Raw genomic sequence first — 22,324 nt, forward strand, 5'->3', positions numbered from 1 at the left:
TCTCCCCTGTCAGCCTGTGTCAAAGGTATTATTATCAGCACTTAGTTGATAAGTCAGAGACGTTTATCTGGGGCCCAGAGAGGCTAGGCAACACAGCTGATAGCCGCATGCCTCCAGTCCAGAGACTCTTCTAAGATGATAGAGCGTAGGAACCACCCAGCCAGGGGAAATGACTGCGGCAAATGTTATTTTTATTGGTTGGCTGGTTGGCTACTTCTAGGTGACTATTAGTGTACATATTCTGCCTTTGCTATCTCCCAGCTGGACCCCTCTTTAGCACAGATGTGGAGTCATTCGGGTGCAGAGAGGATGGAGCTTGAGATAGGGTACATTATGTCTATTCTGCCAAGTGGGGAAGCTGAGGAGGCCCGGTAAGAACAGCAGCAGGTTGGCAAAACTGGCTTACTCAGAGATGGCTAGAAATGACTGTTTCTTTGCTTTACCAGTAATGATAAACATTACTGTTGTGAGGGAAGAAAAGCATTTAGTGCCCTCCACAGAAAACGCTTGGTAGACGTCTTCTAATCTGTAACCTGTAGTTGAAGCAGGATTTTTGTTGTTGTTTTGCTTTTAAAATTTATTTAGTTATTATGGATACAGCGTTCTGCCTGCATGTACGCCTGCACACTAGAAGAGGGCACCAGATCTCATTACAGATGGTTGTGAGCCACCATGTGGGTGCTGGGAATTGATCTCAGGACTTCTGGGAAGAGCAGCCAGTGCTCTTAGCCTCTGAACCATCTCTCTCCAACCCCAGACACTTGTCACTCTGCCTCCCCTGCTGGTCCTCCTTTCATCCAGATCTCCCATGCTCCTCAAACCGTGCACCAGACACAGCTCTCTCTTACTTATTTAGATGACCTGCAATGGAGAGGAACCAGAGATGCTGGCAGAATGACCACTGAGGTCTTGACTGGGAAAACACTACATGCAGACTTTGTGGTAGTGTGCCACAGGATCACAGAAAAAGCAGAGCTTTGTATAAATTCTCCTGATTCTATAATTCATTACTACTTGCCATGTTTTAATTTAGCGGTTCTCAACCTGAGGGTCTCAGCCCCTTGGGCAGGGAGGGGGTGGGGGGGTGGCAGTGAGTTCACTGGGCTCGCTTATCAGATATCCTGCATATCAGATATTTATATTGATTCATAGTAGTAGCAAAATTACGGTTATGAAGTAGCAATGAAAATAATGTTAGGGTTGGAGGTCAGCACAGCATGAGGAACTGTATTAAAGGGTCGCAGCATCGGGAACCGCTGTTCTAATTACTCACATCCTGCCCCTTGGCTTGAATAACCAGGTAAACTTAGTACCCACAGCCAAACTCTGGGATGTGAACGCTCTTGAACAAAAGACTCAACAGTTTTATTTGTGCAGCCAAGGAATACTACTGTTGAGAAAATATGGTTTATTAAAGCCTTAGGGTTTCTTTCCTTTAGAACTACTTGGGCAGGGCTGATGCGATTTTATTGGGCAAAACCACTGACGTCACAAGCCTGGCAACCTGAGTGTGAGCCTCAGAAGCCACTGAAGGTGGAAGGAAAGAACTGACTTCACAAAGTTGTCCTGTGACCTCCGCATTTATACCGGGTCATGTGGTCTCACACACATGCACAGTAATAAGAAATACAAATTAAAAAAGAATGCCTTGGGCTTTTGCATTACTTCCCAAGGAGTTTACTAATGTTTCTTCCCCTTGCCCTTAGCTAAATTTGAAAGTAACTGCCTCTTCTTTCCAGAAACTTGTCACTTCCTCTAGTCTGCTTCTCTGCTTTTCTATCTTAGCTCCTAAGTTTTTTCTTTGTGGAATGAATGCATCCTGCTCTTTCTTTCTTTCTTTCTTTCTTTCTTTCTTTCTTTCTTTCTTTCTTTCTTTCCTTCCTTCCTTCCTTCCTTCCTTCCTTCCTTCCTTCCTTCCTTTCTTTCTGTTTTTTTTTGTAGACCCGGCTGACTTTGAACTCACAGAGGTCCTCCCGCCTCTGCCTCCTGAGTGCTGGAATTAAAGGCGCGCGCCACCACCGCCCGGCGAACATCCTGCACTTTTCATAGTTTCAGCCATTCTGTCTGCACGGATGCTTCCCACTTTATGTTTTTCACCCAGGTCTCTCAGCTGACTCTGATATGTCTTCCGTCACGGGTAGAGCATCCGCAGATCTAAACCTTCTGTACTCCCACTTCTTAATCACTTAGGATTGACAGCAAACCGTGATGCAGCTTTGATTCTTTCTTTCCATCTTTTTTCCTGTGACCTAGCTGGCATCCCTTTGAAATACCTCCTATACGCCTATCTTAAACTAGGTTTTGCTGCCATTACTTCAGTCCAAGCGCTCAATGTTTGAATGCTTTGAACATTATACCAACCGTCGGATTTGTCCACCAGGGGCCTCCCATGGTCCTTCTCTCCACTCACACCGAATGTTAGCTTTCTTTTAGATTTCATTTCATCACATCACCCTCCCCAAGAACCTTCAAAGACTCTCCATGCCTACAGGGTCACGTCTAACTTGCTTGGTTTTTCAGAGCTCCCTGGGAACTGCTCCGTGTGTCTGTCTATAAATTTATACGTCACCATTTCGGGTCTAACACGCAGCCAGACCATCTATTAGACCTGCTGAGTGTGATTCGCCCCTCTGCTCACAACTCTTAGCTTCTCACTTAACAAAGGAACTAGAGATTCACTGCCAGGCAACTGGAGGCCTGGGGTGGGGGAGGGAGAGGGAAGGAAGTGAACTGAAAGTATCCCATTAAGGGTGTGACTTGGGGGGTGATGTGACAGAAGGTGCTTTTAAACTGCTTTTCTAATGACGGGGGAGAAGGCTGCTGAGGGAATGGGGGAGGGAGTGGAGTGGAGTATGACCTGTAATGGTTTGTTAGCCTGAACCAGACCAAGATGGTTTGCTTTATATTGGCCCCCGAAGTTGCCTAGAAGCACATTTGTTTAGTGAGAAGCCCCAGTCTCTGCATTTCTGTCTCCATGGAAGAGAGCCTGCATAACTAGGCAATAGACTGTGGGATTCTTGGGACAGTATCAAACATTTAATTCAGCCATGGCATTGGACGGTAAGGAATCCCTTCTGCCTTATTTCTCAAACAGGGATGCCAGTGATGCACAAAGCAGATCTTTCATTCCCATGAACTTTCCACAGGTATATTAACACTGTAAATTTCATTTTTTTTTGAGACAGCATCTCTCTATAGTCCTGACTGTCCTGGAACTTGCTACCCAGACAAGGCTGGCCTTGAACACAGAGATACTAACCTACCCCTCCCTCCCAGGTGCTAGACTAAAAGGTGTGTGCCACCATGCCCTGTGTAAACTGCATTTCAATGTGATGCTTTTACATTATATGTTAAAAGTAGATTCAGTATTAGGTATCTTTATATAAAACAAATTTCAAAACCTGGCTATAGTACATCTGGCCTGGAGAGCAACGCTTTCCACTGCACGATTTCCTGCAGTTCGTGCCATTTTAGTCGTGTGAACATTGCTGGGCGGGAAGGCAGGAGACCTAGGTTTTTAACTTGAGTCTGCTACTAATTACACCCATGACCCCTGGGCAAGTCACTTAACCTTTTATGGTGTCAGTTTCCTCATCTGTTAAATGAAAGGATCCGACTGGATTATTTCCATGGTTCCTTCCTGAGAAGGCCTGGAGAAAACTGTAGGACTGAAAGGCAGGAAATGGAGTAATTGAGGAATTCCAGGTGATTTAGAAATTACTTGAAGTTTTGGAAAGTAGCTCCTTGGGGTGCTTAATGTGTTCCACTGCACGCTTGTTTAAGTTGGCAAGTGGCACCCCAATTTATACTGTTTCTGTTTGCTGCTACAAAGTTTGGTTTTCACACGACTCCTATCAACGATTACTTCAGAATCCAGGTGGTGAAGGTCGATTGAACAGACTCGTTTTCTTTTTATGTGTGGATTTTCAACAATGAAGACATGTTACTTTTATTTTGTGCAAATCAGTTCATAACTTTTTTGTTATATATTTAAAAACAAGTAGTCCATTGGGAAGAGATGCTGTGTAATATTATAAAGTCATAAATGACCGTTCTGTTCTGGGCAGCTGTTTTGTTATGTTTGCTCAGTCTCATTCCTGACCATGTGTGTTTTCCCCTAGGCCATTATTGTGCATTTTTATTATGTATATGTGTTCCATAAAAATGTCACTGTAGCTAGGCTGGATGTCACATAATTTACTTTCTAGTAGTCAGAAGGCTAAGGCATATGGATTGTGAGTTTGAAGCTAGCCTGAGCTATATAGTGAGACTCCTTGGAAAACAAGTCTAATATTGAAAGCAATATTGAAACAAAAGTACAAGCAATTTGCACAGTAGTTTTTAAAAATGTTTACTGATTTGTTTATTTGTGTGTGTGTGTTTGTGTATCTAAGTGCAACTGCCCACAGAGGTCAAAAGAGGGTGCTTGATCTCCTCAGCTGGAGGTGCAAGGGGTTGTGAGCTACCTGATGTGAGTTCTGGGAACCAAATTCACATCCTCTTCCCAAGACAGGGTTTCTCTGTGTAACAGCCCTGGCTGTCCTGGAACTCGCTTTGGAGATAAGGCTGGCCTCGAACTCACAGAGATCCTCTGCCTCCTGAGTGCTGGGATTAAAGGTGAGTGCCGCCGCCACCTGTTTTTTTTTTTTTTTTGTCTTGTCTGAAGCACGTGGACGGACATCAGTAGTCATACCCATGAAATGATAGCATTCTGTGTTCTCAAGCAGAGAAGTCATTTAGTGAATTAGAATGAACTATTCACATTTTAGCAAGTTCGAAGACACAGAGGCCATCAAGAAGTAATTCAAACAAAAAGGAATCCAAGAGAATCGCACAGTCCATCCTTAAACAAGTATGTTGTAAGAAAGAGCTATACTAATCAGAGTAACCGAATGCACTCTTTGGGCCTCCTAAAAGTATCAGTACCTTGAGTCAAATGCAAGAGCCAAAGACTGCTTCTCTGTGACTTTGAAGCTAGCTTCTTCTACATAACAGGTTCCAGGCTAAAATCGAATAAGAAAAAAAAATGAAAATCTTCACAAAGAAAACCAAGTTAAATAGCTCAGTGTTGAAGGAAATAATGTGTCACAGAGGGTGGCAGAATGTCACGTGAAATGAGACTTTTAGGAGGAGGTAGGTTCACAAAGTGACAGTTCCGTTCTTGTGATGATCTTGTGTCTTCCCAATATGGGCTTCCTAAGTTTAACACCTCCCTTCATGGGTAACTTAGATGAAAACAATTCAAGTGGCTATTTTAGTAATTTCAGCTGCCACGGTGTTCAGTTATCGATACATCTCCTATATAGAGACTGGAGTCCAAAAACAGTTCTGGGTCTGTCTAGAAACTTCATGCGCTTCAGAAGCTGAGGCTGGAGGACTGCCATGAGTTTAAGACCAGCCCACTCTATATATTGAGTTCCAGAGCAGTTTGGACTACAGAATGAGACCCTGCCTCATAAAAAAAAAAAGCTAAAAGTGGGGCTGGAGAAATGACTCAGCAATTTAAGTGTACTTGTCGCTGTTACAGAGGACTCACAGGGCAGCTCCCAACCATCTGTAACTCCAGGTCTAAGGGATCTGAAGCCCTCTTCTGGCCTCCCTGGACACCACATGTGCATATGGTACCCTACACACCAGCACGCAAAACATGAATAAGATGAAACAAATCATTTTCCTTTTGGGTTTATCGAGACAGGGTTTCTTTGTGTAGCTTCTGGAACTTGTTCTGTAGATCAGGCTGGCCTCGAATTCACAGAGATCCGCCTGCCTCTGCCTCCCGAATGAGCGCTGGGATTAATGGCACATGTTGCCATCACCAAGTGCGAATCAATATTTTTACAAAAAGGACTTTAAACGCCCCCGAAAACAAACCAAAACAAGCCCCCAAAGTGGGGGTGTGTGAGTGGAGAATTGAAGTGTTGGAATCTATTTTAATGATGAGGAGAAAATTATTGACACTGAAAGTTAAAGTATTTGGCATAAAGCTAAGGGCAGGGACCAAGAGAGAATCCATTTGTCTTTTGGAGAGAGAAGGTTGCTTGGAGAAGCTGGGCAGATCATTTTTTACATCATTCCATCCTTCTCATCAGTTCACTGACACCGAAAGTGTTCGTGATGACAAAGATGATATAATATCAAATTGAAGAAGAAAGTGAATTGGTTAAAAAATACTGTTGCAATTGATTTACTCCAATTGTCTGGGTTGCTGCAGAGCAGCTTTCCCTAAACTTATGGAGAGCAGATGGAAAAAAGGAAAACTGTTTATCTTTCAACAAGAGAATTGATGGCCCTGCTATATTTAGACTCTGTGGCTTTAACTTGGGACATCTGGGAAAATACTCAAATCCGTTAATCATCTAGTTTGTAACCATCTACAAAGACGCACAAAGTCTAGAATAGCTCTTTAGCATACCCTTGTGAAGAACAAATACTAGCAGGCTGATTTCATTTCCTTTCATGCAAAACAAAATGTGCGCCGAGGAGGGAAAGCACCGTGTATTGTCTCCCTGGTGTCAACAGCAGCTCTTGTTGTTCGGTCTCTATGAAGGGCTCCCCTCAGCTGGGGAGTCTTGGACCGGACCAGCAGGAGAATGTCAAGATAGGTTGAGGAACGAATGTGCCCCCACATGAGTCAGTGCCGTGGCCCAGCATTAAGTTGGGGGTCATTGGAAGCTGTGCTATTCTAGAGAGATCACTGCCTGCTGTGTGACAGAACTGTAACACGTAAGGGTTTTTTCTTCTCTCTGAAAAGATTCACTGCGGGTACCTTTCAATAGCTAACCATACTAGAGAATCTCAATAATCTATTTTTCTCTTTATAGCTGCTCAGTTTACGCACAGTCTGTAAGGGACACTTCCTACATGGACATTTAAGTGTAGCTGGCTTAACAATCTTTATACATTACTTTGGATGGGAATGTTAACAGTGTTGATTAAACTTATGAATTATGCTAAGTCAAGCAAGGTCACCGATATTTTGGAAAAGGCTTACAAATGACCTTTAGAGATGGAACAGACACTTTGAGACAGGGCTCTAATGCCACTCCCTCATCCCTCCCCTTCAAGCACAGTTGATCTTCTAACTCCTTCACTTGGTTATACTTGCTGGCATGGTTTAACAGAGGGCAGAGTTCCTCTATTACAAACAACCCTACCTGAGAGAAATGGACTCTGAGAAGTGGGATGCAGTTCTGGATGCTGAGATTTGAGGGTGGGAGGTGAAGGCTGGTAAATATTTCTTTTTCCTCCTCCATTCGAAGCCAGTGGAGAAGTAGACACAAGAACCAGTGAGAGTCCCTTGGTTGTTTGTTTTTGAGACAGGGTCTGGCTAGCCTCCAGCTAAGTGGCCTCTTGCCTCAGCCTTCCCAAGTGCGGGGATTACAGACATCAGCCATGACAGTCAGCTCCAAGTTCTAAGTAACACCTTTATTCCTGATTCAAATATTACATAATGATACCCCCTCCCCTGTTGTTCTGTTTAGGACTCCCTCATAAGTATATCATATCAGAGAACAAAGCAGGCAATTCAAAGAGGCTTTAGCATATCTGGGAAAGACAGTATTGGTTGCTGGGTGCTAAACCCAGCAGTTAGGTTAGAAAGTAGATAAGATCTTGTCGGTGAGAAACCTCTTAGGCTTTCCAACTCTAAGGAGATTCTCTCTGCTGTGTACTGGTGTAACTGGGAATAGGTGGCTAGTGACCAGTCAGGCAGAGCTGAGGACAGAACCGAGGTCACTGATATGCAGAATTTTTCTATTGATATGAAAAGATATTTTGAGTTGGCTTTGCAAATTTAAATTAAATGCCTAAATTAGCATACTTTATAAGACAGCAGGTATTTTCCTTCTATTGGTCAGTTTTACTTAAATGATTATTATAAGACATAGAATTATAGGGTAAATAAATGTTTATAAGGATTGTTATGGGGCGTGATATTATGGGATATGAAAATCAGAAGGGATGTTAGTTTTTTTGTTTTGTTTTTTGTTTTTTATTTAAGACAGGGTCTCACTGTATAGCCCTGGCTGGCCGGGAATTCTCTGTGTAGACCAGACTAACTTCAGACTCACTGCCTAGATGTCTCTTCCTCTCGAGTGCTGGAGTTAAAGGCGTGTATTATCATGCCTGGCTTAGCAGTGGTTTTATAGCCCTTTCATTTCTTGGATGAAGAAACAGTGCCCCAGACACTTATTCTGGACCATGCCAGGTTAGTCAATGACAGGCTAGACCAAGGTCATATACTTTTGAATTTACTGCCCCCACCTCAAGTGTTATGTACTTAACCATTAGGGAAAATGAAATTTGAAAACTATACTTACCCTGAACTTAGAAGTTCATCTAGCAGAGCCTGTCTATGGGGTCGCATATAGAATATGTGAAAGAGTATGTAGTGGCTTCTATGGAGGGAGATGCTCTAAGGTTAGGCTTTCTTGCTTCAAATCCTGGCTTAGCCTGGATGAACCTCAGTGTCTTCATCTAGAAAATGGACATAATGATACCACTTGCTGGCGGCGCGATGGTGGCGCACGCCTTTAATCCCAGCACTCGGGAGGAAGAGGCAGGTGGATCTCTGTGAGTTCGAGACCAGCCTGGTCTACAAGAGCTAGTTCCAGGACAGGCTCCAAAGCTACAGAGAAACCGTGTCTCGAAAAAAATAATAATAATACCACTTGCCTTGTATGTGCTTCTGAGGCTAAGCTAAGAATGATATGTATCATATTCTACACTTTGCATTTGTGCGTTTCTAGAGAATAAACACTGGTAAATATTATCTGCCATTATCCACTGTAATTATCTCTGAGACAGCTTTAAAACTTGATCTGTGAAGACTAGGAATGCTTAATTTTGGATTTCATCATCGCAGGTTGCTTCTTTACCCGAAGCCTCCGTTCTCTAGGTCTCCCAGGATAGGAACACTGGGGTCCTCTTCCTTCCCCTTTTAGGCCTGGCCTCTATTACTGAGTCATGGCTTGTGCATTTTGTATGGTTTTTCAATTTACTCTGCCTCTATCCTGTTCTGCTTCTGTCCCTGATGGTGCCAAGCCTGGATTGCTATATAGTTTCTTTTTCTGACTTCCATTTTCCTCTGGTCTGTTTTGGTTGTTGCTACCAGACTGGTCTTTCAGAGGCATTGTTTTATCTGGTTTCCCCTGTCCCTGCAATCTGTAATGACTCTATTGTCTGTTCTCTCAAAGGCCAGTCCTTATGTCTGACCTCCAAGTCCCTGGCAGATCGTAGGTGACCAAAAGTAATAATACATTGCCTGCCGTATACAATTTTAAATATTCAAGTAGCAGCATTAAAAAAAAAACCCTTTGTGGTGGCATGTACATTTAGTTCTAACACTTGGGAGGCTAAGGCAGAAAGAACAGGAGCTTACCTGGATTATATTAGACTATGTCCTATTAGCTTTGCTAGTACATTTGAAAAGATTTTATTCTTCAATTACATAAACGTGTGTCTATATGTGGATATGTGCCGATGAGCCCATATGCCCTCAGAAGCCAGAGGGGGACGAGCCTGCGGAGCTGGAGTTACAGGTGGTTGTGCGCTACCACACATGGCTGTTGGAATCCAGCTTGTATCCTCTACAAAAGCAGTATGCGCTCCTAACCACTGAGTCATTTCTCCAACCCTTTATTAGTTTATTTTAACCGAATGTGTCTCAGAGGGTATCATTTTAATACAATCAGCATAAAATGAATACTGAGATTTTGCATTATTTGGGGGAGGAGGCGCTATCCTCAAAACCGCATGTGTAGAGCTGGGGAAGTAAGTCTGTGGTAGATTCCTTGCCTGGCACGGGAAGATCTCTGGGTTCTGTCCTCGACACCACGCAAAGCTCCTATATGGATTCCGTTCTTTTATTTATTTATTTATTTATTAAGGATTTCTGCCTCCTCCCCGCAACTGCCTCCCATTTCCCTCTCCCTCCCCCAATCAAGTCCCCCTCCGTTCTTATGCCACATCTTGATTTTGACTCTGCGCATTTCAAGTGCTCCACAGAGTAGCCACATGAGGCTCTACTCGTCATCATTGCTTCTTCCACAAAAAAGAACCAAATCTCACTTCTTCCTTGCTTGTTCGAACAAAGTAGAATGATAATGTACCTATTTGGGTGGATTGTTCTGAGCCATTATGAAGCATGAATGTACTTTGTAAGCATAGTTCTGCAAGAATATGGAAGTGCCAGGCAGTGGTGGAGCACACCTTTAATCCCAGCACTCAGGAAACAGAGGCAGGTGGATCTCTGTGAGTTCGAGGCCAGCCTGGTCTGCAGAGTTCCAGGACAACAAGCTCCAAAGCTATAGAGAAACCCGGTCTTGAAAAACCATATATATATAATATATATATATATATATATGTATATATATGTATATAATTTCACACAAGAGTAGAATGTCTTAGAAGTGGAGTCATTTGAAAGAAATGCCTGGTTGGGGATACAGCTTGGTGGTATACTGCTTGTCTAGCATGCATGAAGCCATAGGTTCAGTTCCCAGTCCAGATAAAAGAAACATTAGGGGTTGTGGCTCAGTGGTAGAGTGTGGACTTAGTATTCAAGAGACCCGAGTTTGAATATCTGTACTTTGAAAAGAAAAAGACACATTAGCTGTCCTGGATTGAACTGTAAAACTATAACCTCGAGCAATGAATGGAGAATATTAACATGTACTTTCTCCTGCTGTTTCTTTATAATGGCTTTTTAGGAAGGAATTAGTTATATTATTAGTGTTTTCTAAATTTTTAAATTCTTATCTTCTAGCCCTTCTTCTTTATGGAAAACAGATACAGGGCCATTTTTTTTTTCTTGAAGTAGGATCCAGGCAGCTATCAAGAAACCCCTTGCTTTCAACACATTGTAGCACTCAAGTATGGAATGACATTAAAAAATTTTTCATATTGTTCAATTCAATATAAAGGCTAAAAATTGCCCTAAAACAGATGTTAGAAATTTAGACATTGAAACCATTTGTACAATGCTTTCAAGCTATGCTATGGAAGGAAATGTTAAGGAGTAAGTATCCCGACAAACAGGTGTGTGAGTGGTAAAAGGCAGGAGGCGTGCATTTTTTTTAAGTGCCAGAGAGTTGGTCCCCTCTGTCAACTTCTTTCTTAACCCGCTGCTGGTGATCAAACCCAGTGCCTCGTGCATGCTAGGCAAACAGTACCATGGCCCTACATCTCTGTTGGTTTGTCTCCCTATTTTGTTTCTTGTTTGACTGTTTTTGAGACAAGCCCTCAGTTTATAAATTAAGCTGGCTTCAAGCTTTCAGCCCTGCCTCAGTCTCCTGAGTGCTGAATTACAGCGGTGCACTAGCAAGCCCAGCTGCCCATTGAAATTGGTAATAGCTATTGGTTTATTTATGTATTTAGCCGTGTGCCTGGGGGGCGGGATGCGAGCATGCCACAGAGTACGTGTGGAGGTCAAAGGGCAGCTTTTAGGAGGTGTTTCTCACCCCACCATGTGGGTCTTAAAGATTGGACTCAGGTCATCGGGCTTGGCAGAAGGTGCCTTTAGCAGCAGAGCCTTCCCCCTCCCATATTTTGTTTATTTATTCATTTGTGTGTGTGTGTGTGTGTGTGTGTGTGTGAGTGTGTGTGTTTGTGTGTGTCATGGCACGCATACGCAGGTAATAGGACAACGTCGGTCGTGGGACTTGAGCTCAAGCCGCGAGGCTTGATGGCAAACACTTTTCCTCTCAGAGCCATCTTGCTCCCTCCTTTTGAGCTAAGTCCAGCTTGGCCTTTGGTTTCATTTGTAGTCTGGCCGCACTGTCTCCTCCATATGAGTGCTGGGCATCTAAAGCATGTCCTACCATATTGGACAATATTGGTGAGTTTTGAAATGATTTCCAAATTAGGACAGTCATTTCTCTTTAGTCACACCTGTCCTCTGGCCTTTTCCGAGTTCAACACTCAATATAGGTAGAAAGGTAATTTTGTAGTGTTACCAAGACTGCTGACTGAAATAAAGATTCCATTGTTCGTGTTTTCCCAAGCTGGAAACCCAAACCTAACGCATGACCCCCTTGCTCTCATCCATCCCAGTAAATTCAGCACTGAATCCGTCCAGCTCCACCACCTCTTGAAGTCCTTCACTAGTCTGCGATCCCCTCTCCTCCTCGCCGCCCTAGCCCAGGCTGCCGCCCTAACCCAGGCTGCCGCCCTAGCCCAGGCTGCCGCCCTAACCCAGGCTGCCGCCCTAGCCCAGGCTGCCGCCCTCGCCCAGGCTGCCGCCCTAGCCCAGGCTGCCGCCCTCGCCCAGGCTGCCGCCCTCGCCCAGGCTGCCGCCCTCGCCCAGGCTGCCGCCCTAGCCCAGGCTGCCACCCTCGCCCAGGCTGCCGCCCTGGCTCAGGCTTTCCTCACTTCTGCTCTTAGCTGCTGCAACAGCCTCCAAACCAGTTTTCCTGCCTCAAGCTCCAGTCTTCCCTCCACCCCTCAATTTAGTCTCCAGCTCCTAGCAGACCGATCTTGCTAAAATGCAGATCTGATCAAACCACTCCCCTAATTAAAAAGAACACTGAGTTCCTCTTCCCAGGGCTGCAGATGCAATCCAAAGTCCTGAGTGTGCTATGCAAACCGTTTAATAGTCAGAGCCCAAATTATCCCATTAGCCTTGACTTCAGCCGTATAGCCTCTCCAGAGCACTAATAATGTTATTAGTGCTTCTCCAGCAAGATCATCCTTTTAAGAACTGTTCTCTTCTTTTGACTTCTCACATCAATGAGACATGTCATCTTCAGGCTTGTCCTAATGTCCTTTCTCCCTTCACACTGTGCTCATTTGTTCTTTTAGCCTCTGTGTCTTATTGTGCTTTCAGAGACGATGAGACTAGAATAGTGTTTGCTGTAGTTGTATTGATAATGGGCATTATGACTTTAGCTAAATAGTAAATAAAAATTACCGGGTTCATCTCTGTATTGCTTCCTCTTTGGGACTGTGACTGCCCTGGTTAGTGTACCTTCAGGGTTCAGCTTATCATCCTTGTCCTCGGTATCCTCCAGACACAAGTGACTGACATTTGCTCTTCCATGTGGCCAGGCTGCGCCATCTGCATTCACCTTCGCTGACACACTCCTCTGTGACTTACTAAAAGCTGCCACCGCCGTCTTTTGACTTCTCTTCTTGGACTTCACTGTTGCTTTGTTTTTATAGTCACTGCTGACCGGGCAGTACAATCTTTTCCTTCCTCCAATTCTGCCGACTAATTAATCACAGCAACAGTTGACTGTTGACCTTGAGGTTTTGGCTCTTTGTTGCTATTTATAGCTTTTGGGGGTGTCTAGAAGCCGTTACTTCATTGCAAAACCTTTTCTTTTCCTTCTTATTCTAGATTCGGGACTTTCTGAATCTTTAATTGTGCCAACGAAATTGTCTCCCTATAAATATGGCTGTTTTATTTATTTGCCGATCGATTGGTTTTTAACTATGTGTGTTTATTTGTGCTTGCTTGTCTGTACATGTGCCACACATGTGTGCAGGTGCCCCCAGAAACCAGAAGAGGATGTTATTCTCTAGGAACTGGAGTTACAGCTAGCTGAGAGCCCCCCAATATATGTGCTAGGAACCAAACCTGAGTTTTCTGCAGGAGCAACAGGTGCTCTTAACCACTGAGCCATCTCTCTAGCCACTCTATGTGTATAGTTCTGTACTGTCATTTAAAAGGGAAGCTTGCTCAAGAAGAGTATTAGTTATCACAATTCCGGTAGCTCAGACCCTCAATGACCTCCCCCCTCCATCAAAGACAGTGCATTTACTAAATAATTGGTGCTTACTCTGCCCTTACCCAGGCTTATCTGCTCATTGCCACCTTTAAGATGAGAGGGTTGATGTGTGTCAGTAGGTTTGGCTGAGCCTGAATATAGATTACCTTCTTGAAACAAAGCCCTCCTGCTTGCTATCATGAATGAATGTATTGTTTGCTTGACTTCTTTGCTTTTGATCATTAAAGTTAGTAGAACTTTTGCAAAGTGACTGCTTACTTTGCTTGCATTTGAATAGTTGAGATATAGAATGGAATTAGTTTAAAGAGGGATTAATTTGTCAGAGGCTTGATACTGTGTTATTTAGTCCTTATTTGCGCTCTATCTTATTGGTTGCATAATTGAGGATTTCTTTGTCAATGTTTGCTTTTCAGGCTGGTTGGAAGGAAAATCACGCCACATTCATGAATGAACTGAAAAATCTTCAGGCTTCTGGACTGACTACTCTTGGTCAGGCTCTAAGATCCTCATTCGATTTGTTAAATCTCAATAGATTAATATCTGGAATAGACAATTATGGACAGGTAACAATTTTTGAGTGAGTACAGCTAATTTATTTTGATGACTTAGGGTACGAGTGCAAAATTTAGGCAAGACTTGTGCTACCTGTGGTGTCAACCAAAAGAGGTTCGTGCGCCTTTTAGATGTACGTTTCATAAGAATCACAAAGCAAATGCAACTTTTTTGGTTCCTTTTTTTTCTTCATTTTTCTTTTGCCCTGGCTGTCCTGAAACTTGCTGGGTAGACCAGGCTGGTCTCGAACTCACAGAGAACCACCCGCCTCTGCCTCCTGAGTGCTGGGCTTAAAGGCGTGCGCCACCACAGCCCAGCCCCGGTCAACTTTTTTTGGTTCTTAAACATCAACTCATCAATAGATTTTATAATAAATACAATTTCTTGTCATTTGATTATCAGAAATCTGAGAATATGCTCAGGTGCTGCAAAATGCTGGAAGGTGTCAGATGGAGACAGACTCTTCTGTCTCTACTTCTCCCTTCCTCCCTGCGCACCCCAGATCTAATATAAGACTTTTAAAGCTCTAGAAAAAAGAAGAGGTCAGCGAAGCACTTGCCGCTGCCACCTTTGCCCTTTTCTATCCTAAACGCTCTGCTCAGTATATCCCCAGACATGGAGTCCAGGCTGCAGAGCCTATACCACAGGTGTCCCCTAATCTGTGCCAAGATTTGAACTCAGGTGAATGGGTTGACGGGTATGGGTGAGGCTTTTATTTCTTATTTATCAAGGAAAACGTTGTCATGTTTGAGGGATCATTGGCCAGGCAAATGTAGACGTCTTAGTACAGTTGTATGGCATTACCCGGCTCTAACGCTTTCTAAATGTGTTTTAGGGGAGAAATCCGTTTTTCTTGGAGCCGTCTATTTTAATTACCATCACAGATGGAAACAAGCTAACAAGTACTTCTAGCGTTCAAGAAGAGGTGAGATATAATTCTTTTTTAATTTTATCTAAATAGCACAGAACATAGAGCTATTTCTGTGGGAGGCATGTATTTCCAGTTAAGAATAAAGTTTGCCCAAATCTATCTTGGTACTCCTTGAGAGATGGCTTAATTCTGTAGCATTCCATGAAAGCAAAGTGAACCCTTTAACTCTTAACTCTTTCTTCTTTTTTTTTTTTTTGTACGGGTTGTTATGATGAACCTTTCCAAATTTTGCCTTATCAGCTTCATCTTCCTTTGAATTCTCCTCTGCCTGGAAGTGAACTAACCAAAGAACCTTTTCGTTGGGATCAAAGGTTATTTGCCCTGGTGTTGCGCTTGCCTGGAGTGGCTTCCACCGAACCAGAGCAACTAGGGAGTGTACCAACTGATGAATCGGCCATTACACAGATGTGTGAAGTCACAGGAGGTAACGGCTGCTGTTTCAGGTTTCCAAAGGAAGAATTTGGGGTAGGAGAGTATAGCCCTTATTAAATGCCATAGCTAGTCTTGGGTTGCTTGCCTTTACAGTCTGTGAACTCTGCTGCTTAGGGTCATTGTTCATACCACATTCCTGCTAATGTAGTTACGATTGTTCTAAATCCTATTTTAGGCTTTCAAATACTTGTATTATGGACCACTGTTTGATTTGATGAAACTTGTGCTCTTTATTTTTCTCTCTGGCATAGGTCGCTCCTACTGTGTAAGAACACAAAGAATGTTGAATCAGTGTTTAGAATCACTAGTTCAAAAAGTGCAGAGTGGTGTAGTTATTAATTTTGAAAAAACAGGGCCAGATCCGCTTCCTGTTGGAGAAGGTACAGTAATCATTTTTCAGCAACTATACTTTTTTACCATAATATATTGTGTGGAAGAATAAAGATATTAAACACGTGGCAGTGGAATCTTCAGTATCCTTGTGCATCCCAGTCCTTATGAGCATACATCTAAACAACCAATGTTTGATCTTCACCCATGCATGTGTTCGGTGGGCAAATTCTCGCAACCTCCATCTCATGGCAAACATTGTCCTAAGAAAATTAGTACTTTTTCTAATCCTAGTTTTTAGTTAAAACTGATTCATTTGTCAATCTCCTCCCAGAATATTTGGATATCTAGTATGGCATGTCACTTGAGTAGTGATCTGATTTGGCTCTTGTGATCACTAAATATGTTAAAGTATCTTCATGAAATCTCTGTTAAGCCAGGTGGTGATGGCACACACCTTTAATCCCATCTATGGGAGACAGAGGTAGGCGGATCTTTGTGAGTTCGAAGCCAATCTGGTCTAGAGTGAGCTCTAGGACAGGCTCTGAAGCTACACAGAGAAAAACAAACTGTCTTGAAAAAAACAAAACAAAACAAAAAAAGAAACGTAGAAATCTCTGTTAATTACCATTCCACAGCAAAAGAGTGTGAATGTGTATTCAGGAACTTACAGTATTCTGTATATTGGTATTTTCTTGACCATTCTTTAACTGCAGAATGTTTTGTTTTCTCTTCAAATGAGATCTTACAGAAAATATGGCATCTAAAAATGCAGAATCATTGGCTAATTTTGCATAAGGAAGTTAAACCATAGTGAAGCTCCAGATGGTTTGTCAAATGGATGTTTCTGAATGGGTTTCAGAAGGATCAGGGGGTTACTAAATGACATTATGGTGATACCGTCCAGGACTTCCTTAAAGCGCTCTTCTTTGTTATTGCTTCTCCATTGTCTTAGCATGGGTGTGTGCACACACCCACAGTACACCATACCACACCACACACATAGCACGCCATACCATACGACACACACACAGCACACCATGTTACACCACACACATATATACAAACACACACACACACCATACTGTACCACATCACACACATATACACAAACACATACACCACATCACACACACAAGCTCACAGCACACCATACCATACCATACACATACACCACACTCTACCATACCACACACATACACACACACCACACTGTACCACAACACAGACAAACACACATATACACACCACACTGTACCACACCACACATACACACAAACACACAGATAGCACACCATACCACACCACACGCATACACACAAACATACGCAGCACACCATATCACCTTGCACAGATACATACAAACATACACTCCACACACAAACACACATATACACACCACACTGTAACACACCACACACAAACACACAGATAGCACACCATACCACACCACACGCATACACACAAACATATGCAGCACACCATATCACTCCACACAGATACATACAAACATAGATCCCCACAAAAGCACACATACACACACTACACTGTAACACCACACACACAAACACTATACCACACACATACACACAAACACATATACACACAGAGCACACCATACCACACCACACATACACACACAGACCAAGAGACAGAGAGAGACCTAGAGACCAAAAAACTAAGATTTCATTATTACCATGCATGGTGTTTTGTTGCCCTGATTGCCTTTGGTAAGGCCAAAGGGATTCACTATACGTGGCAAAAAGGGATACAGTTTTGTTTCTTTACTTGTTTTACTCTTTAGGCTTTGTATCCCTTTGAGAAACTGTTGGAAAAATCTAGATTCCTTTCCCTGGAGAAAAGGGCTTAAGTCACACACATAAAGTTTTATGCCTAATTTCAGGAGTTTCCTGGATTCTTAAGATAAGACTATCTTAATAGCCAGGCAGTGGTGGCACACGCCTTTAATCCCAGCAGTCGGGAGGTAAAGTGGATCTCTGAGTTTGGGGCCAGCCTGGTCTACAGAGCTAGTTTCAGGACAGGCTACAAAGTAACACAGAGAAAACCCTGTCTTGAAAATACCAAAAAAAAATAAAAAAATAAAAAAAAGACTATCTGCCAAAGGAGCCTGGGGCCTCAAAGCATATATTGAACCAGCCATACAGGGAAGGGCATGCTGTAGCGCTGGCAACCGACTGCCCACCCATCATTTTCTGTTTACTGCCTTAGCATGAGCAGGAACGGAAATACTAGCTGCATTTGCTGTCACATAAGTAGCTCAGATTTCTTTCTGTTGCCAGTTTTTCCTCTTTGTCCAAAGTTCTCTAGACTCAAAGAATCCGATAAAAGGAAGTAATACTTACTCAGAAAGATGGGCATCCCTAGCCTTGTGTGCCCAACTTCAGAGGGATTCTCAAATGTATTTCTATGTTTTTGCTAGAGCCTGGTGAATCCCTGAAAAATCTCCTGATCTGAAGTAATTACTTTTTTAAAATAGTGCAAAAATAAGTAAATCAGATCTTCTGGTATTTAAGAAAATTGACACCCAAGTAACTAAAATGTCCTCTTAATTGTAATTTAGACTAGCAAATCATGGCATAAGGGTTTTTTTTTTCCAAAAAAGCAAGCAAATTTAAATAATTAAATAATTAAAATGCATTAACGGTGTATTCTTCTGCATTATATGTGGTCAGATTACATAGAATTTTGATGGTGCATGGAAAAAATGGGGTGAATTTTTTCATAACAACCTTGATCCGTTTGTTTTATATTCCCCACTCCCATGTACACACAGATTATACCACCAACATAGTCTCGAGTTTCGAGGACATTTAGAAAGCATATGTTTTGTTTTGGGGGTTATTGAGTGTAGAGCAAAAATGGAATTCATGATCTATTTTGCGGGATCCCAAAGATGTGAAGACTACCCCAGAGAACAAATGATTTCAGTTGCCTAACTTGGTAAATAAGTTCTTGAAAAATGACCATTGTATTGTGATGTGCTTAGTTTTTGTGCCCAGGTCTCAAAAAATGTAAAACTAGTTTTGCACTTGTTTTCCACACGACTTCATATTTTCATAGCACATTAAGAATAGTGAGAGGCATGGAGTTCAAGGGCAAATTAGATTAACATTCTCTCTCTCTCTCTGTCTCTGCCTTTTCCTTCTTTCATTTTTCCTAAGCCATATTTTTTATTTCAGTTTGTCCTTTGCCTGAAACTGAAAGTTGTGCACAAGAAGATGAGAAACTGTAAAAACAGTCATGCCTTCTGTCCCGTGTTTCTCTTGCAGACGGACTGATGGATCTGTGTAGGCCAAGCAACTTATTTGCTGCCCAGCCATGGCATAGCTGCCATAAACTCATCTATGTGCGACCTAATTCGAAAACTGGTGTTCCTGTTGGACACTGGCCAATTCCAGAATCTTTTTGGCCAGAACAGAATTTACCTTCACTAGTAAGTATTATAAACAAAAAGGGTAAGCACTGATCTGGCTTTTTAATTTTAGGACAATGAAGCTTTTGAAACAGCTCGAGGCTTTTACGCTGTGCCACAGACCAGTAGACCACAGTCTTTTGGTTCCCATCTTTTATTGAACAGCTAGTTCTATGCCTTAAAGCAAAGGAGGAGGATCTCCTTTATTTTGTCATACTTTTTAGTCTTTTGTACTGCTACCTTTGCCATGTGGATATTAAAGCATTGCTTTTATTTATATTTTTGTACATTTACTTGGTGTGTGTGTGTAATCAAAGTTTGAAATATTTTTATTTATTTTTATAGTTTATATAAGAAGCTATTTTTGGATATGGCTATTTTGATGCATTTGAAAGCAAATTAGGAGAGCATGATTTTAATGTCTTCTTCCTCCTAAAAGATACATTTTTCCAAGTAACATTCACACTGTTTTTTGTTTGTTTGTTTGTTTGGTTGGTTGGTTTTTTTTTTTTGAGACAGGGTTTCTCTGTGGTTCACACTATTTATTTATTTGTTATTTGCTTTGCTTGTTTTGTTTTTTCATGGCAATGTTGGGAGCTGAACTTAGGGCTTCACACATTCTAAGAGGCTATAGCTCTATACTGAATACGTCATCGTGTTTACTGTGGACAGTATGATGAAAAATAATGGAAGACTGGTTTGTGCAGTTAATGTTGTTTCAAGGCATGAAAATGTAAAAATGGGCAGTTGGCAGCTGCTCTCAATGATGAGAGCAAGAGAAAATGTGAACAAACAGCTGTCTTCTGTCCTTGAAGGGAAGTGCAGATAAAAATATGTGTGCTTCCATTTAGATGCACTTTCATTTCTTCCTCGCTGGTTCCTTTCGGTTACCTTAGAGTATTATTCATTTTTCAAAATTCGCTTGCAAAGTAACAGGCTTCCTTATGCTGTTTTCACACACGCTTCATTTTGGTTGCGGGTCCTGTGTTCCTCTTTAACAGCCCTTTGCCCTGTCCCCATGTTAGCCTTTTGCTCCCAGAGTTCCCCCTTCTATTTTAATAGCTCGTGTATTCTGTTGCCTTCCCCACCTTGCTTCTTTAAGGCCTCTTCTTTCCCCATCTGATAGGCTTCCTAGTTTCCTGGCCCTTACCTACCTAGCTCTCCTATCTAGACGTGCATATTTAACCATTAAAAACTGGGATTCACTGTGAGAGAGAGCATATGTCTTTCTGGGCCTGCGTTACCTTGCTTAATAAAGTGTTTTCCAGTTGCACCCATTATCTTACAAATTGGACAGATTCATTTTTGAGGGATGTTCTGAGACAGGGTTTCTATGTATAGCCCCGGCTGTCCTGGAGCACTCTCTGTAGACCAGGCTGGGCTCAAACTCACAGAGAGCCACCTGCTTCTGCCTTCCAAGTTCTGGGATTAAAGGCGTGTGCTAGCACACCTAGCGACATTTATGGCTGAAATTCCATTATGTATCATTTATCCATCTATTGATAGACAACTCTATTGATTCCATGTTATTAATCAAAGCACTTTGGTTTCATATGAATTCACATTTGTTTTTTTAACTTAAGAAGGGCTCTCACATTGTAGTCCAGTCTGGCTTTGAACTCACAGCTGCTCTTACTCAGTTTCCCAAGTACCCTGGTGAGCCATTTACTTTTCAATGATTAGTAATTATGTAATGCTTAGAAAATTATCTATAAGCAAAGGTTTGTCTTCTTGTAACTGCATTTGGTAGAAGAGAATTGGATGTCATAGTTATTCTTAGTACCAGTTGAATTGACTATTTTTCAGGGATAGTGTTTAGGAAAACACTCTGCTCCCTGTCCTCAAGGAAAGAAGGCCTGAGCAGTTCCTGTGTGGTCCCTGGCTAAGGATGGGGAATACAACCCTAGCATTGCTCCTCTAGTGCACGACTTGCCTGATTCAGGTTAATTTGCATTTTAGGTTCTAACAATTTCCACAGTGACTTGCATTTTCTCCCAGGCTACTGGTTTGGGCTCTTAGATTTTCAGAAGTCATGCAAGGCTCGAGGAACAGACAGCTTTTAATCGGCTTGTGTGGGTGAGGGAAACTATTCCTCTTCTCTCCCCCAGGGCTCTGAGGTGGTAAACCTGTCAGCCCATCGCCCCTTCAAACCCCTTTAGTGGCAGATTTGTTTCATTGTTGCTAGCAAGGGAATTTCATTCAGGTGTTTGTCGATTTTTTTAAAAGATATTCAGATCTAAGAAATCAGAGACAGTTCACAAGACTGACTAAAACTGAAAGAAGGGAAAGCTAAAACCATAGAAATTTCCAGTAACTTATACACAGTTTGTGTTACCATACCCCCGCATGTAGTTCACTCAAGAGCCGTTTTTGTTAACTCTCAAGCATTTATAAGTTTATAAATGATAAAGCCAAATGCATTCGTTTCCCCTTTGCATAAAGGAAGGCAAGCCGCTTTCATCATGCTTGTACTGGCCTCCCACCTTTCTGAGCCCTTGCCCCCCCTTTCTCTACTTAGACAAACCTGGTGATAAAATCACTTCTCCCTTAGTCTACGGTGCTGCCCAAACACACAGACCTTTGAAGTTTCACCCAAAGCACCCTCAGTTTCAGCTATTCAAAACAAACCTGCGGGCATGAGCAGTGCTACAAAATCCCTTTGAGGCCCTGAAGTTGTGACCAGGGCATCTGAGTATTATCATTGTGTATGTTGTCCTTCCGTACCTTTGCTGTTTTTCCATTTGCTTCTTAGTAGCCTAAACTCATTAGAAAAGTCCAGAGGTTCTCCCTTGTCCAGTGGTATCTCAATTATCTAACCTCCTGATATCGAAGACCGACACTCAGGAATGCTTAAAGCTCACAAAATGGGTTTGAACGTGAGAGTCCATCATATGGACCATAAGGGTTACTTTAACACAA

General features: G+C 42.4%; 1 protein-coding gene across 4 annotated transcripts in view; it reads left to right on the top strand.

The window, feature by feature from the left end:
- LOC142840159 (integrator complex subunit 6-like) overlaps window positions 1-22,324 on the top strand; it is a 53,416-nt gene that overhangs the window by 10,456 nt on the left and 20,636 nt on the right. For 3 of the 4 annotated variants that reach the window (XM_075956675.1, XM_075956674.1, XM_075956676.1), the window contains 5 exons: window positions 14,141-14,290; window positions 15,115-15,204; window positions 15,451-15,634; window positions 15,894-16,022; window positions 19,263-19,426. In XM_075956675.1, the coding sequence (XP_075812790.1) occupies window positions 14,141-14,290; window positions 15,115-15,204; window positions 15,451-15,634; window positions 15,894-16,022; window positions 19,263-19,426 (717 nt within the window). Of the gene's footprint in view, window positions 1-14,140; window positions 14,291-15,114; window positions 15,205-15,450; window positions 15,635-15,893; window positions 16,023-19,262; window positions 19,427-22,324 lie in introns of those variants that run through there. The other variant, XM_075956677.1, reaches the window with a different exon arrangement.

Source organism: Microtus pennsylvanicus, chromosome X (genome assembly GCF_037038515.1).
Source record: "Microtus pennsylvanicus isolate mMicPen1 chromosome X, mMicPen1.hap1, whole genome shotgun sequence".
Lineage (NCBI taxonomy): Eukaryota > Metazoa > Chordata > Mammalia > Rodentia > Cricetidae > Microtus > Microtus pennsylvanicus.